Source organism: Aethina tumida, chromosome 4 (assembly GCF_024364675.1).
Source record: "Aethina tumida isolate Nest 87 chromosome 4, icAetTumi1.1, whole genome shotgun sequence".
In the NCBI taxonomy this organism is placed as follows: Eukaryota; Metazoa; Arthropoda; class Insecta; order Coleoptera; family Nitidulidae; genus Aethina; species Aethina tumida.
In genome coordinates this window covers 1,931,856-1,950,078 of record NC_065438.1, presented here as the reverse complement: position 1 = coordinate 1,950,078, position 18,223 = coordinate 1,931,856, and the positions used below count along the sequence as shown (strand labels likewise).

Here is an 18,223-nt window from a genome sequence, read left to right as displayed (position 1 = left end):
GGGGGAAACGGGGGATTAGAAACTATTTTCGTCAATGTGCAACTGAAACGTTACGTAAAAGTTTCTAAATGGAATTAAATTATTCTCCTAGACAAAATAGCATTGGCATAATATCGGACTTTCACTCGAACAGGAAGATATTTAAAATATGCCATTGATTTTGCTATTAGAAATCAGTAATTTGAAATTTTACACGAACGCACGGATTTGTATTGTTCAAAAGCGTTTTATTTCTGGCTTTCTAAAAGCACGTAGTGTGTTTATGTAAAACAATTCTTTAATAACGCAAAACGTTGTGACATCGCGACGCAATCGGATCGTGATTTCGAACAACTGTTATTCGAAAACGCCGCTGAAAAATAACTGTACAATTTTTACAACTACAACATCACCAAACACTTAATCATTCGATCTTGGCTTAATGTTATAATTGAGGAAACGACCTGGATCCGACTAATGGCGGGCTCAGACTTACCTTTTTCTTGCGGGGCATCTCGTCGGGGTAGTCCATGACGATGCCCTCGTCGGACGCTGAACTCGTCGACAGCGGCGTCGAATTGGGCGAGTAGGTACGGGGCGGGGGCGACGGGGTCGATCTGTAGGATGCTGACGAGCTGCTGCTTCCCGGAGATGAGCTCAGCCACGACGATAACGCTGGAAAGAGGAAGTGCGTTGCAGTGTTTTCGTCATCGAGATAGTGTCGATATTGTGTTTGTGTGGACGGTTTCCAGAAGTATGATTAATGGGGCTTGATTGCTTCAAGCAACTACCTGACTAACTGAGTCACTTGAAGAAGATACCCTTCTTCCTCTTTTATCATGATGTTGATGATGATGATGATGATGAAAGGAAGTGAACTAGTCCTGGAGAAATTATAACTTTAATTATCAACCTAAGATTTATTAGCAAAGATAACAGCAGAAGGTCCGTTTGTTTACACTTTCTGTTTTATTAAATTATCTAATCTGTAAAGAAATTTCAAATAGTACTTCAAAATATTTCAAAAAGCTAATTAACAAAAGTTTTCAAATTATCTGTAGTTTATTACTTTATAATTTCCAACCTGTAGGTGTCTTCTATCTTATTAAATTATCTCATCAATAAGAATGTTTGATTGTCCAATTTATGGTACTTCGAAAAGCTAATCAACAAACGTTTTCACATTATCTGAGGTTTTTTGGTTTATAATTTCCAATTTGTAGGTGACTTCTGTATTATTAAATTATCTTATCTATAAAGAAATTTCATGTAGTACTTCAAAATATTTCAAAAAGCTAATCAACAAAAGTGTTCAAATTATCTGTAGTTTATTACTTTATAATGTCCAGCCTGTAGGTGTCTTCTATCTTATTAAATTATCTCATCAATAAGAAAGTTTGATTGTCCAATTAATGGTACTTCGAAAAGCTAATCAACAAACGTTTTCACATTATCTTAGATTTGTTGGTTCATAATTTCCAGTCTGTAGGGGACTTCTGTTTTATTAAATTATCTTATCTATAAAGAAATTTCAAATAGTACTTCAAAATATTTCAAAAAGCTAATCAACAAAAGTTTCCAAATTATCTATAGTTTATTACTTTATAATTTCCAGCCTGTAGGAGTCTTCTATCTTATTAAATTATCTCATTAATAAGAAAATTTGATTTGTCCAATTTGTGGTACTTCGAAAAGTTAATCAACAAACGTTTTCACATTATCTTAGATTTGTTGGTTCATAATTTCCAGTCTGTAGGGGACTTCTGTTTTATTAAATTATCTTATCTATAAAGAAATTTCAAATAGTACTTCAAAATATTTCAAAAAGCTAATCAACAAAAGTTTCCAAATTATCTATAGTTTATTACTTTATAATTTCCAGCCTGTAGGAGTCTTCTATCTTATTAAATTATCTCATTAATAAGAAAATTTGATTTGTCCAATTTGTGGTACTTCGAAAAGTAAATCAACAAACGTTTTCACATTATCTGAGGTGTAATTAATTGGTTGACGCAACTACCTGACAAACTGAGTCACTTCAAGAAGGTACCCTCTTCCATTTTTGTCATGATGAAGATGATGATGATTATCAAAGGAAGTAAGCTAGTCCTGGATAAATTATAGTAACTGTTAAAGGTTATTTTTATTGGCAAAGACAACAGCAGGAGGTCCGTTTGTTTACACGTTGCACCAACAACAAGTCCATAACAATTTTTTACATAACGCACGTTCTTGACTCTCCTTATTTATAATAATAATTTATACCTCGCTCGTGTGCATTTTTACGTATAATTCGCGGGAGGCAAATAAATGACCGGTTGTCGAGCCAAGAACCCGATAATAACGTGCAATTTAATAATTTCATGCACGTGTTTCGTCAACAAAGTCCCAAGCTCGGCTCTCAGCGCCAAAATGGCACGCGTCATGATCTGCGGACACCTCATGTAACAGCTATTCTTTTGTCTTGCTCAATGTCACACTGCCCTTTGTGCGGTGTGGCAATCGCATTGTCCTGGAAAATGTTGTTTATGGGTGAGACAATGGCGAACTGGGCATCCGCAACCTCATGATGTGAAAAGTGAGGTAAAAGTGGTACTTTCTAGCGTGGTCGACCTTAGTGAGCACAATTTCGTAAGTGTTTGGTATTGGCCGGCATACTCAAAAGGTTTCTAGTCCGCCGAAAACATGTCTAGGTGTACTGGTCGAGTTTTTCTACGCTAGGTACTTTCATTCAGTCGCCGATATCATCGAAGACCCAGTTTGCAACGATCGTTTTCAATGGCAAACGCTGCTGTAATAGGAAACGTCTGATATGCGGGTGTGTAATGGCTATGAGCTGTTAATTATTACATATCAACACTGTATAGGTTTCGTTTTATCTCTCCCGTATTTAGAGTGCAATAAAAATGTGTAATGCATTGTTACGGATCACGTTTCCCATCGTTATGTCTTGTTTCGTAATTCCTTTCAATGGATTTCCATCGCTTTTTCTTCTGTGGGAATTTTTGGTTTTAATTCTTTTGTTTATTAACGGTGCGGATATTATCTTTCAACAATTTTGGCACCTTCAATTCTCACTGTATCGTTGTATCGTTCCATTGTTTCAGGTGTGCATCAAAATATTATTCCTGCACGCAGGAAAACATAAATTAACAATTCACTTTTAAAGCTACTCATGATGTGTGGTTTGGAATTTATTGTCTGTAAATATCTTCTATCAACTTAATTTCTGTATTTATTTCAGCTACTCCATAAACGGTACCACCTTATTTTAACTTCTATGTTGTAGTACTTAATTTCAAAAAGGTAATCAACAAAAGTTTTCAAATTGTCTGTAGTTTATTACTTTATAATTTCCAGTCTGTAGGTGTCTTCTATCTTATTATATTATCTCGTTAATAAGAAAATTTGATTGTCCAATTTATGGTACTTCGAAAAGCTAATCAACAAACGTTTTCACATTATCTGAGGTTTTTTGGTTTATAATTTCCAGTCTGTAGGTGACTTCTGTTTTATTAAATTAGCTTATCTATAAGAAATTTTATGTAGTACTTCAAAATATTTCAAAAAGTTAATCAACAAAAGTGTTCAAATTATCTGTAGTTTATTACTTTATAATTTCCAGCCTGTAGGTGTCTTCCATCTTATTAAATTATCTCATCAATAAGAAAATTTGATTGTCCAATTTATGGTACTTCGAAAAGCTAATCAACAAACGTTTTTATATTATCTGAGGTGTTTTGGTTTATAATTTCCAATTTGTAGGTGACTTCTGTTTTATTAAATTATCTTATCTATAAAGAAATTGCATGTAGTACTTTAAAATATTTCAAAAAGCTAATCAACAAAAGTTTTTAAATTGTCTGTAGTTTATTACTTTATAATTTCCAGTCTGTAGGTGTCTTCTGTCTTATTAAATTATCTCATCAATAAGAAAATTTAATTGTCCAATCTATGGTACTTCGAAAAGCTAATCAACAAACGTTTTCACATTATCTGAGGTTTTTTGGTTCATAATTTCCAGTCTGTAGGTGACTTCTGTTTTATTAAATTAGCTTATCTATAAGAAATTTCATGTAGTACTTCAAAATATTTCAAAAAGCTAATCAACAAAAGTGTTCAAATTATCTGTAGTTTATTACTTTATAATTTCCAGTCTGTAGGTGTCTTCTGTCTTATTAAATTATCTCAACAATAAGATAATTTGAATGTCCAATCTATGGTACTTCGAAAAGCTAATCAACAAACGTTTTCACATTATCTTAAGTTTTTTAGTTAATAATTTACAGCCTATAGGTGTCTTCTAACTTATTTATTCCATAAGAAAATTATGATTTGTCCTTCAACGAACGTTTTTCAGTTGTCTCAAATTTTTTCGTACTTTTTACAGTATTTTACTTTATAAATTTCAGTCTGTAATTGCCTATTTCATTGAATGATGTTATCGTCAGGGAATTTATTCATTTATCCAATTTATAGTATTCCCCAAAACCTAATCCGCAAACGTCCCCCCATTATCTTAGGTTTTTCCCACTTGTCGTATCATTGTTTCAACTTCTCATAAAAATATTATTCCAACACACAGGAAAACAGAAATCAACGATTAAAAGTCATTCACATTTTACTATCACTGTTTACCTTCTCATGTTTTCAAACCGGAAGCAGATCCATCTAAGCATTTGATTTCATTGAGGGGGAGGGCTAATCAATCACATCTAATGCGTCTTGACACATTTGGATTTCATAACAAGGACAAATTTAAGGGAGGTTTCGTGGCTTACCTGTGAGGCTCGGCGAGTGCGGCGAGCACGAAAGACTCATCAGTACCAACGCGGCGCTGCACTCGTCCATTTGGCTGTCTTTCGGAAGCTGAATATCGTCCTGACTGTGACTCGGACGTCTTTTACGAGATCTGCAAACAAGTCCATCCATTAATCGGTGATAGAGTACAGAGAAAAATGAACGTGCTTCGTCGTAAAACTGATTCATCGCTCTCAGCGACGATAAAAACGCCGCCGTGACTATTTATCCAGTTGTGACGACGTTCGTACGAACGTTACGCAATCAAATGTTGATGCTAACGAAAAACCTTGTTGGGTTTTATCTCACGCAGGATGTGCACGGGGACGAAACGGTTTGAGGAAGTGAGATTTTTACGTTTTACATTCTCCTGCCCCAGTTACGATCACTTTCCTTTTCTTGGCACTTTTACGATTTTCGATTGTCAAATTGGCATTGTTTAATGACGATGGGAAAGGAATTAATTGGGCAAATATCACAGCCTATCCTTGTGGACAAGCTTTCTTGTGCAACCTTTAACGTAACAGCTAAATCCTCTCAAATTATAAGTGGGTATTTATTGAATTTCAATTATTACATCATTGTAACACAAGGGGGTATTAAGGGGGTCTTAATGGGCTTTGTTACATGCAGAGAAAAGCTTGACAATAGCTACAAACTACATTTTAAAGTGCTCTTTGTTCGAGTTGTTCAATGCACTATCACTGGTAACATCAGCATTAATAGAGTCTAAATAGAACAATGAAATTTTAAATTTACACACGTAACGTTTATTCTAATCATCGTACAACCGGATAATTAGTCCACAAAAAATGTGTAATTACCATATTATAGGTAATATGGGTTAAATGGTTAATTATTTTGTTGTTTGGTGTCGTCACGTTGAAAGTTTCTTGTGGAGCACTTCGGATTGGTTCTGCCCGTCCATAAATCAAGTAATTATTTGTTACGTCTCTTTATTGCCCATTTAACACACCTGATTATAAGGAATGGGTTTCGAGTTAACGGTGTTGGTGAACGTTAAAATTACACAGTAGTATCATATCAATTTTATTGCCAACAAATTATTGTTCGGAGCACGTCAATTAATCCCGATCCCGTGTAAAAAGCCCAACGACTTAATGAGCATGCAATGTGGAACGTCAAATTGTTATCGTTTCTCACACACACCACGATTCCGCCGTGCGTTAATTGCGGGAGAAACGGTGCCGGACGTGGTACTTACCCGTGGTGGAAGGACGGGGCCGGCACGTCGATGGTGTGGGAGGCGGTCCTCTTTCTGTCGCCCGCCATGTCGGCCAAACGGGCGAAGTCGGTGTCCTGGTCGGCCAGGCGGGCCGACTTCCTCGACTCCAACAGGCGCACCTCCTCGAGGCGTTTGGGCACCTCGAACGGTTCCTGCAACAACCCAAATTTTGTAAGTTGCACGTTCGTTGGAGCTTGTTTTTGTCTTACTGCTTTGGTCATAGCCAACATTGTTTTGACACACGTGCGGTAAATATGGTTTATCGGAAGCGTTTGCGCCTTAACGATGGTCAGAAAGCGGCAATTTACGTCTCATTTGCAATTAGAATAGTAAAGGTCGAATGCGTGGCTGTCGCCAAGCAGACTGCAGTATTATTATCTGCTAATACACGCGAAACTATTTTACTATGGCAAACAATAAACGGCGGTTACGTCAGTACCGGACGTCAAAGTATGCTTTTATCGTTGCTTTGCGAATTTTGGTTCAACTTACTGAATGAGGTAATGCTCGTACTTTATTGCCTATCTCGTGGTCGTACCACAGAAGTTGTTTTGATCTTAGGCTGGTGCATTCTAAATTTTTTAGTTAAAATGCAATAAAACCGTTACCGTATTATGGCAGCAAAAAAACATTGTAAACAGATATTGTGGCAACAGTCAGGCGCTTTTGTTACAGCCTTGAAAGCAGGAATTGTCGAAGCGTTTTTGCTCCTTTGCACAGTTAATTAGGTGGTATGGTTAACATGTATTATTTATTTATTTATTTATTTACAAGATCACTGCAAGTACAGCCAATAATTATCTTGTTTGGTATTGACCATTCCCAATAAATTCATATCTATACTCTATTCAAACTAGATGCAAATATTTTGTTTTATATTGTTCAGTCTTTCATATTTAAATTTTGCCTTTTGCATATTTATTTAATTTAATTTATATACAGTAAATAATATCATTTATTATGGGTCTAAAAGAATATTTATTTAATATATATTATTTGGATATTTTCAGTTGTTTTCTTCTCTTCTGCCTTAAGTGAATACACTCTGGTACTCTTTAAAATACGTTGGTAACATTGAGAAAACACCGATTATTAGCTTGTCGTGTAATTATTACAGATGTTGACTTTTCTAGGTCAAAACCAAGTCATATGTGAAAATTAATATTTATTTACAACCCAGATAAAATTAAACTGACATTTTGAGACGTGATTTTTTTATAAATATATATTAATAAATAAGTATCTCATTGAAACTGTCCAAAAAGAAAAATAAAGTTGGTTTTGACTATTCCCAATAAATTCATACCTATACTCCATTCAAACTCCATATATTAAATTATTATTATCCAAAAGAACAATACTGTTTTGTTATAAATAGATTCGTAAAATTAAAATCCCAACTATTAATGAATAAATATTTCATTGTAATAGTATAAAAAGAAAAATAGAAAAAGCTTAAAAAGAGATGGTACTGTACGTAAAAGGACACAGAAAGTACAACCAATAATTATCTTATTTCTCAATAAATCCATACCTATACTACATTCAAACTAGATAGGAATGGATGACTGTAAATACTATTATGAATTATAGTATTAATTTTTATGTTAAATTATTTAGTCTAGTTTTAATATTTGAATATTTTAGTTTAGCACCTTATGTGAATAAACTCTACGTTGGCAACATAGATAACACTGGTTATAAACTAGTCGTGCAATTATTACAGACATTGACTTTTCCAGGTCATCTGTGTTAAAATCAATATTTATTTACCACAAGGAGAAAATTAAAACCACATTTTTCGACGTGATTTTTTATAAATAGACTCCTGAAATTAAAATCACAGCTATTAATAAATAAATATTTCATTGGAAAAGAAAAATAGAAAAAGCCTAGAAAACGGTTTTGAATTGCCCGATAGACCATTTGACCATTCCCAATAAATTCATACCTATACCCCATTCAAACTAAGTGGATGGATGTTTCTTATTGATCAGTGTGGAAGAGTTGGATTCATACTTAAATTTTGCCAGGGAAACATCCAGGCATAAAGATTAGTACCATGTGGGTTATATATTTATTTAATTTGGTATTATTATTTTTCATTTAAAATTACAGTAAGCCAAAAGAAAATTTGTCTAAAAATATTATGTGGATATTTTTAGGTGTGTGGTACCTTATGTGAATGCACTATAGCCTTGTGCTAACATTAAAATAACATTGGCTACTATCTTATCGTGCAATTATAACAGACATGGACTTTTCAGGTCAAAACCAAGTCATCTGTGTGAAAATCAATATCCACCACCAGGATAAAATTAAACTGGCATTTTTAGACGTCGTATTTTTATATAAATAGCCTCGTGAAATTAAAATCCTCGCTATTAATAAAAATATTTCCATTGGAACGTACCAAAAGGGAAAAAAGAAAAAGCTTAGAAACCGGTTTTGGATGGAAATAGAAGATGGTACGGTACGTGGTGGCATCTAATTCGATTGTTTATATGCACCCAATGTAAATGTATCATTTCAAAATACGCACATGGCGTTTCAACATTACGGATTTGGGTTTTTAGGACAAGGTATATTTGTCGCCGACGGTGGATTTCCCACCAAATATTTCAAGTATTTTATGCGTCACACCGCACGAATATTACCGAGTAAATGATGTTGATTAATTACAGTTATTGGACTGGTGGTGGAGCTACAAAGTTGCATTTAACTGATAAAAAATTAATAGGTGTTAATAGGACTTACATTTTAATGTTATTGATTAGTGAAATGGCTTTTTAAAGTACCACATTAAATGTACGGTAATGGCTAACAATTTAAAAGTTAAACAACTATAAAAGTTTCGAAGTACCATTTATTATTATATTGTCACTTTTTATTCTGGCATTGTGATATTCAGTAATAGTACCTGTAGTTCAGAACAGTAAATTTTTAACAAAAAAAAATATGTATAAAAGTGTCCATATTTGTGAAAGTAAACAGGGAAAGTCAACGTGAAAGTTCGCGTTGCATCGCTGTAACAGCTAATCTAACAGGTGATTTTAAAACTAATTATTTCAACACGGACTCACCAGCCGGAATTAATAAAAAGCAAATTATGTAAAAAGTCTCACTTTGTTCTGTATCAATTAACTCTTACATTTAATGGTGGTACCTCGAATGTTTTTAAAAATAATATTTTAATCAAGGACGAGCTTTAACTTTGATTTATTATAAATAACAATTCTGCAACGCCCCTCTGGCCAGAAACCTTGGGGGCCCATTCACTGAACCATCGAAAGAACAACAACAAACAAAAATACGTGAAAATGATGTCACCAAATTGAAAAACACGGGTACAGTTAACGAACAAATACAGCGATTCCGTTAGTCAGCCGATTTGGGTCAAGAAACGACGAAGAAGATGTAGCACCGTACTACCAGTACGAAACACACGGAGACGCGACTGACGTCACGTTCACATGGTCCAATCTTTTCGGTACGACGTGGTACTTTTACTGCACACTGATTACTCCACCCGGCGGTACTCGGCGCTGATTAATGGCGATTTCGATTTTGTTCGAACGTCGCACTTGCAATCACGTTTTTGGCACCATTACCCAAATCAATTATTTCAACAAACGGTACTGCTTGTTTGCGTTTGCACTTCGTGCACCATTGCTAACTGGCAGCTTAATTTTATTAAAGGTAATCAGTACCAAAAGGTACTTGCTCAATTAATTAAGGTGCTGCGTTGCTTAAATTGAGTCGTACTGTCCAATTTTCCTCACGAAACACATCGTTAATGACACGACATCATAAACCCATCAAGCAGCACCAAATTCCATTGCCCAATTAATAAATATATTGTGCTATTAAATCCCAGGCATTACGTTCAATTTGCTCTCGTAACTCATCATCGATGACGCCAGGCCGAGACCATCGAGCGGGTCCGACGTCAAACCCAACGGAACAGAAATCTCCCACACGGCCAACCTAAAATTAGACCGATTGCAGCAATCCGATGCGTGCCTCCAATTAAACAAGAAAACTCGGGAATCCTATTAAAGCTCGTTTTCGTGGGACTAATTGATTCGGGCCCGAAAAGAAACGCGGTGCGACGTCGTCATTGGTCCAGGCGTCCCGGGAACGAAGGGATACACGTGCCACGTTGCCGTGTCTTCCCCCACATCACTTTCGGAAGCCTAATTGATTGAGTCGTCTTCATTGATTTTTTGGAAGACGACGTGAGTGTGTGTCAAAGCAATTAGTACCTTTAAGGTACTGAATTGTGCGTCTCAATTTTAGCTGGTAGCCACAACAGTTGTGACACCAGTAGAAAACTATAATTAACTTCTTCAAACACTGCGATTATTTACCCATTTAATGATGATTAAAAATGTGTCTATATTGGCCGTTAATTTCGACAGCTGGCTTTCCTCATCACTCTTAACAGGATAGAAGCATTTACGAGCCAACACAAGACATTAAAGATGGAAGGCTGGCAGTGGCAACGTGGAAAGAAGTGCATCGGGCGAAATGGGACGCTGGCATGCCCTAGAAACCCAGGCAAACGCGTGCGACCTCATTCTGATATCGACCTGTGACCCACTTACGGCCACATTTTGGCAACACGTGCCTGACTCGCTTCGCTTTGCCTATTACATTTGCTTGGAGGTCAGAACTGCATCCTGGTTATGTTTGCTGATTAAGTCGATTTGTCGCAATGTTTATAAATAAAACGGATACCTGCCACGCTGCATAAACATTGTGGTTGAGTTGTGTAGGGGGGAATGTGCCATTTACTTGATACAATCCCGTTTAAAATAAAAAGACTGACAAAACTAGTAGCAGTAGTAATAGAAAGTCGTTAATTGGTGCGATATAATGAAGGTGCTCGTTCCGGAGTTATAATTAATTTTTGATTGGAAATAAGCTTGAAGTGCAGCAATACCCATTAGCACGTTAATGGCTTTCCATTGTGCGTCCAGCACAACAACAAAATAGAAATAAAGAAAGTTTTGTAACATCTTGCATGCATTTGCTAATTCTCTAAACTAATGAAACCCAGTGCCGTTATACACATAATTGCATTGTGGATAAACTAGGCCACAGTGATGCCTAAACTTAGAAAACACCGGCAAGTGTACTGGAAAATTGCGTTGTACAATGGAATTGATCCAAAGCATATTAATACAGCATATGGCCCTCTTCCACAACTAAAAGGATCAATTCGTCACAGCACGATCAAAACAATAAGATTAACCAAGTCGAAACACGTGAGTGCACGAATGTGCTTAGCAATTTTCTGGTTTCATTTAATTTCTTTTGATGCACGGGTCATTGGTAAGGTCTAGGTCGTACCCAACGACCATACGACTGTTGTGTGGTGCGTAGGTCGCGTTGCAACACCCGAAATTCAATAAAACAGTCAAAGTTGGAATGTTGCATCTTGCATTGGTAATAGACTTGTTTATGTAATGGTTGCACAACGAAGGACGTTCAATTTGGCGAGTGGGTGGTACGTGCTAACGAGGACATATTTGGGCGGCACTGAAGCTGCGACTGGGATGATTTTATCAGTGCTTTAATGCAGTTTTTACCTAAATAGTAATGGAAGACGATAAAAAATTGAACCTGTTTATTATAATGGTCTATTTGTTTGGTTTTGTTCAGTTGTGGCTGGCAAAAAGAAGGGAATCAGATTTGGGCGACACTCCAAGTTTACCAAACGAGTTTATCTCGACAAATTTGATGTAATTTATCTGTATTTATAAGGAAAACTTGGTTGGGATTTTGCCAAGAGTAAGGCAACAGTTTCTTTAGGAGAACGTACCAAGTGTACGTCTATATTTTTTTAACAAATTTGAATAAATTTTACTAAAGAAGGAAGTTGAACTTTTTGATTAGAAAGAAGAAGGAAAACTTGATTGATCAATAAGCAGGAGTCTTGTTTCTATGACTATATCTATATTTTTAAACAAATTTAAATAAACAACCAAAGAAGAAATTTGTAAATAATCCAAAAGTGTTACCTGAAATACCTTTCTACCATTAAAATGTTGGGCGCCATTTTATGAGGCATTGATAGTTTTATTTTTATTCATTTTTGTCCCCCAATTATTAAAACAATCGGTTTATTAACTATTTATTGTATTATTTGAATATTTTTTCTTGAATAAAGGAATGTAACGGATTATATATTGTAATTGTAAGAGTTTAACTTAAATGTTGGGCGCCATTCCAGCTGATTTCAAGATAATATTTCCATTTTAAACCATATTTTTCAAAGGAAGCTAAAATGGATCAAGTGTATTTTAAGGTTCTTTACAGAAATAGGCTCTAATTAGAATATAAATTTGTATTTAAGGAAGGTTTATATCTAAAATTTTATATCTTCCATTAAAATGTTGGGCGCCATTTTATGAGGCCAACATCCATAGTTTTTATATTTTTACACCCCCAATTATTAATAGAAGTAATCCATTTACTAGTTACTTATGTTATTTGAATATTTCTACATGAATAATGGGAAGTGAGGCCTTAAGTAAGGTAATTTTAAAGGTTTAGCTTAAATGTTGGGCGCCAATCCAACTGATTATGAGAAATATTTCAATTTCAGACTATATTTTTTAAAAGAAATTGAATGGATTAAGTATATTATAAAGTTCTTTACACAAATAGTCTCTAATTAGAATATTAATTTGTATTTAAGGAAGGTTTATGTCCAAAATTTTATGTCTTCCATTAAAATGTTGGGCGCCATTTTATGAGGCCAAAATCCACAGTTTTTATGTTTTTACAGCCCCAATTATTAGTAGAAGTAATCAATTTATTAGTTAGTTAGGTTATTTGAATATTTTTACATGATTAAAGGAAAATAAGGGCTTAAATATGATAATTTTAAGGGTTTAACTTAAATGTTGGGCGCCATTTTAGCTGATTTTAAGATATTTTAACTTCATTGCATATTTTTCAAAAGAAGCTGAGTGGATCAAGGTTCTTTAAACAAATAAACTCTTATTAAAATATAAATTTCGATTTAGGAGAGGTTTATTTCAAAATTTTATGTCTTCGATAAAAAAGTTGGGCGCCATTTCATGACAGAGGTAAACTACCAAAGAAGAAAGTTGTCAATATTTTTAAACAAATTTGAATAAGCAACCAAAGAAGAAATTTGTGGTGTGACGTTTTGTTCCAAGTGCAGATACATTTCCACCGTCATTCATCGTGAACGTCTCGTCCGTCGAATCAATAATCGAAAAGTGTTTCCTGAAGTACCCTCGAGGTTCGAACAAAGAGATCGAGCCAATTAGCAATACAAAACCAATGCAGCAGAATGGATGTTTACAGCTCGTTCTTGCCGGCGGAATAATCGATCTTCATAATGTCAGCGGTTGGATGCATGAAGAGTGTAAGAGAGAAAGGTATCACATAATAGCGACCTCAAGCCAAGTTAACAGGCAGGTTGTTTCATTTCAGTTGCGAAATGTTTCCCAATCGTTGTGGCAACGAGAGTCTCTCGGACACAAGTACAACAACAGCACCGTTCACCCGGCACTCCGCTACTGTATCATAACCTATATTTATCTGGCACACAACAATGTGTGACCGTTAAATATTTTACTATCAAGTGTCGACTGTGTTTATCTCACACCCACTTGCGATTTCTAGAGTGCTCTTTAATTGTTTCACTTTTGTTTGGGATTTACTAGGCAAACAGAACGTCGTGGGCCTTGCCATTATTTACCGACTGCGCAGTTCTTGTATTTAATGAAAATTTATCTAACTAATAATCAATGCTTGGTTAAGTAATAACAACGCGTGAATAATATGCGCAAATAATTTTCCTAATAGGTGTTTCGTAAGCTCGTTTGAATTTTTTTAACGAAAGCCGGCACTGCTGGAACATCGTGAAAGTTATGTTTTGCAACGAAAAAATATCCATCCAACTAACTGAATACGTGAAAACCATTCATGAGGAAACCGTGAGTTTTTTGTTGTTCCGTGCGTAAGGTGAAAGGTCTAAGTATTCACACAAACACACACCCATGTTAGCACAGATTCAACGGGCCGAAGTCAGTTTTGTTGTTCACACAGAACAATCCTTTGGCAAACTGGCAAATACTTTCATCATCATCGATCCTACCTACTTTCTTAATAAATTATTTAAAGACCTGCTCAGATGTACCGTTTCATTAAAGGCACTTTTGTCGAATCCTGTACAATTTACGGCTCACGCGTGCTACTTACGTTTTCAAGCGTACTCGCAGGAATTATTCATTCCGTTATGTTACTTGGGCTATGATAGAGTAAACCACGCTATTTTACAATTCCTTACATGATCAAGTTTAATGTATTCCGATGTGGCGATACATTCGTGCTGTCCGTTTTAATAAACGGACCGTTTATTTCGATTTCCGTTTCGTAGCGAAACTATGTCGCCCTTTTACCCGCGGGCATGCTTTTACTAATAAAAATTTCAATATGTCTTATTGCCTAATCAGGCGGGCACTGCACAATTTAATTTAGATGCCCAAAGCTATTCTACAACCATGTAAGTAATTTACAGTCAATGATGTCTAAAATGCCAATGGTGTAATCATGCCAATACCAGCTAATCTTGGCGAAACTGCATACGACAAGGTCTTCGTGTGACCGCACACCTTCTAAGACCAAGTGGACGAGCCAAGACCATCGAAAGTCCAGCGCCAGGTTCATGTAATAACAATCGTATTCAATGTTTAAAGTGACTGGTCGATACGTTGGGCGCCATTTTACCACGAATCTGAATTAGAGCCCGTCATGACAGATTTAATTTATTATTTACACCTCTAGTTGAGTAAAATGAGGTAAGAAAACTGGTAAAAATTGGAGCTTTTTGTTCTTAATTTAAACGTTGGGCGCCACATTAGCTGATTCTAAGTTTTATCAAAAGAAGTTGAGTGGATCAACTGAATTGCAAGGTCGCTTAAACAATTAAGAGTGCGATTGGAATGTAAATTTGCATTTAAGTGAGGTTTATATCCACAATTTTGTTTCCGATTAAAATGTTGGGCGCCATTTTATGAGACTAACATTTATAGTTTTATTTTCATACCTCCAATTATTAAAACAAGTAATCAGTTTACTAACTATTTATATTATTTGAATATTTTTACATGAATAAAGGAAAGTAAGGGTTTATATGTGATAATTTTGAGGATTTAACTTAAACGTTGGGCGCCATTTCACCTGATTCTGAAATAATATTTCAATTAAATCTTTTTTTTTAAAGAAGCTGAATGAATCCATAGGAAGCTGAAAGTATTTTAAGGTCCTTTATACAATTAGACTCTAATTAGAATATAAATTTGCATTTAAGGAAATGTTATATCCCAAATTTTATGTCTTCTATTAAAATGTTGGGCGCCATTTTACGAGGCCAACATCGAGTTTTTATTTTTACACCCCCCAATTATTAATAGAAGTAATCAATTTAATAGCTAGTTATGTTATTTGAATATTTCAACATGAATAAAGGGAAGTAAGGGCTTATATATGGTAATTTTAAGAGTTTAACTTAAATGTTGGGCGCCACCTCATCTGATTTTTAAGATATTTCAAATTTAATACATAATTTTCAAAAGAAATTAAATGGATCAAGGTTCTTTAAACAAATAAACTCTTATTAGAATATAAATTTGTATTTAGGAGAATTTTATATCCAATATTTTATGTCTTCGATAAAAAAGTTGGGCGCCACTTCATGACAAAAAGTTCCTATTTTTATTTATTTTACACCTCTAGTTATCAAAAAAAATGTTCAATTTACTAAATATCTATTTCGTTCAAATATTTATACATGAATAAAGGCAGATAGTGCCTTAAATATTGTAATTTTAATTTTTTAACTTAAACGTTGGGCGCCAATTCAACTGATTTTGATAATATTTCAGTTTTAACTCATACATTTTTCAAAAGAACCTGAATGGACCAAAAGTGAATTGCAAGGTTATTTAAACAAGTAGACTCTGATTAGAATACAAATTTGCTTTTAAGTGAAATCATCCATAATTTTATATTTTCGTGTAAAATGTTGGGCGCCAATTAATTAATTTTGATTTAATTTAATATATTTAAGACTTGTGTTGTCTTAAGTGGACTAGACACGCCAATTAATTTTTTTAGAGATAAACCGAAACCGTTGCGGCCTTGAACCATTTTCATCAATAAAGAGAGACGCATGCGGCTTTCCACCAAAACATTTTCGTTTGACCCAGTTTCCAGCCGAAGCCTGGGCTCCTGCAATCGAGTCTGTGACCGTGCATAAATACTTCTCTTCCTGTTTCTTCATCGGCTGAAGAACGGTTTCACTGCCCGCGGCCGTGCGACGACGTTTCGGCGGTACCCGCAGGTGCAATTAGTACCCGACTCGGATGCAAGGCCACCTAACACCGAAGCGTCCTTTTCGTCGGTGGCGAATTTTTCGACAATGCCACCGTATGCAGATACATGCAAATCGACCGAAGTGTCCGGCTTGGGAATCGACCCGTTGCGTTTCGGGCCTGTTTGTTTTGATGACGTCACAAGGATGCAATTATTACGGTGGGGATTTTCCGTACATGCGCCGTGGCTCCGGACCGCAGCGGCTCAGGTGAATGCTGGTCGGAACATGAACTGGTGCTCGGAGCCGAGTAACGGGCTGGGCCGATTTGTTATTGTGCGTAATTCTACCAGTTACTTTAGTCCCAATTATGCGTATTTTCAGCGCGTCGTTTCGACGTCCCTTTGTGTCGGACCGATGGCACAGGTTCAGCCGGGGACACGTTTATCTTATCGCCGTCCGATTGGATCAGTCGTCAATAAATATTTTACTTTGTTTACGTCTGATAATTTCGCACACGAAAGGTTTTACTATGATACTAGTACTAGTTGGGGTACTTACGTCTATGCCGGCCGGATGGATCCTGATGATGACTTCGTCGGTTTCGGCGTGGTGGTTGCAAACCTCGCCACTGATTTCCCGACCGTTGTGGGTGACGAAAACTTTCTGTCCGGACACGAGTTCGGTGCCTAGGACTGAATTAAATCCAGGACCGATGAGATCACTTTCGAAGAACTCGGCGGTAGTTCTGCCCAGGTTGCCTTGTCTGGAATCAAAACGCACGGTGTATCTCGTGTTCGGCGTCAGATTGATGCAGTTGTTGTTCTCGGAGAAGTTCGCTGGTGTTTTCACTGCTTGGATTACGCCGGAATAGTACTTTCCGTCTTCGCCGGGGGCGCAAACTCTGGTACCGATTATTGAACGTTTCGCTAGACGTTTACCCGTAGACATGATTGATGAAGGACTAATCTAATTTTTAAATAAATACGATGGATGACTATTAATAAAACTATGATACGATAGAGTTCAGTTAAAATTTTCACAAAACCACATCATCTGTGAAGTACAATCTCCTAACTAACAATTTTTGCACTGATTCTTGTTGATGATTGAAACACTCTACTGAAACATCAAGTACTAATTCGACAATCTTGTTATCGTAACTAATGCACATACTCATAATAAGACAGGTAAAATGGTTGTCTCGACAATCGAAGGACCTCTATCACCGAAAGCAGTTCAACGTCGACTGAATTTGCCGGCCGGCCTCTGCATCAACAGCTGATTACAGAGAACCTGACCGGTATCTCCGTCCTTCTCTGTCCGCGCTAAATGACAGAGAACGTCGACTGGCATCGCGCCATCGTTGCCATCATTCCGTCCACACACGACGCCGGCTAAACAAAGGAAAATTCACGGACACTTTTCCGACACAAAAGCGACATGATTCCACGAAAAACTCGCACTGGCCTTCCAAAGAAAACACCTAATTTATCCACAACTATCTATTCCTTCATTCCATCACTCCTCTAGCAAACTAATTCCTTATTTTTCTTTGTGATGTGATTAGTTAGATGAGTTGGGCCTTCTTCCACTTAACAAAAACTACTTCACAACAACTAAGTTGGTGGTGGTAGTGTTCATCTTTGTTTTATTGTGCTTTATTTCCAAAATGCTGGTCCAAATATTGTCGCCAACTAGTCTCTAATATAGAGATTTATAATTAGATATTTTTAATCCAACAACATTATTATCAGTTATCTTATGTCCAAAGTACAACCGTAATTTAATACAACCTTGCCTTGCTTTGTTCCCCAATCGATAAACCTCGCAGTGTTTAT

At 36.0% G+C, this 18,223-nt stretch overlaps 1 protein-coding gene across 2 annotated transcripts in view; it reads right to left on the bottom strand.

Annotated features, from left to right (window-relative positions):
• Positions 1-17,599, bottom strand: part of LOC109596372 (zinc finger protein 704) — a 42,394-nt gene extending 24,795 nt beyond the window's left edge. Inside the window, exons 1-5 of one of the 2 annotated variants that reach the window (XM_020011905.2) lie at positions 17,559-17,599; positions 16,944-17,504; positions 6,005-6,177; positions 4,761-4,891; positions 476-654 (exon numbers count right to left, since the gene is read on the bottom strand). In XM_020011905.2, coding sequence (XP_019867464.1) covers positions 476-654; positions 4,761-4,891; positions 6,005-6,177; positions 16,944-17,333 — 873 coding nt within the window. In that variant the 5' untranslated portion in view covers positions 17,334-17,504; positions 17,559-17,599. Of the gene's footprint in view, positions 1-475; positions 655-4,760; positions 4,892-6,004; positions 6,178-6,234; positions 6,387-16,943; positions 17,505-17,558 lie in introns of those variants that run through there. The other variant, XM_049965898.1, reaches the window with a different exon arrangement.
• Positions 17,600-18,223: the final 624 nt, after the last annotated feature.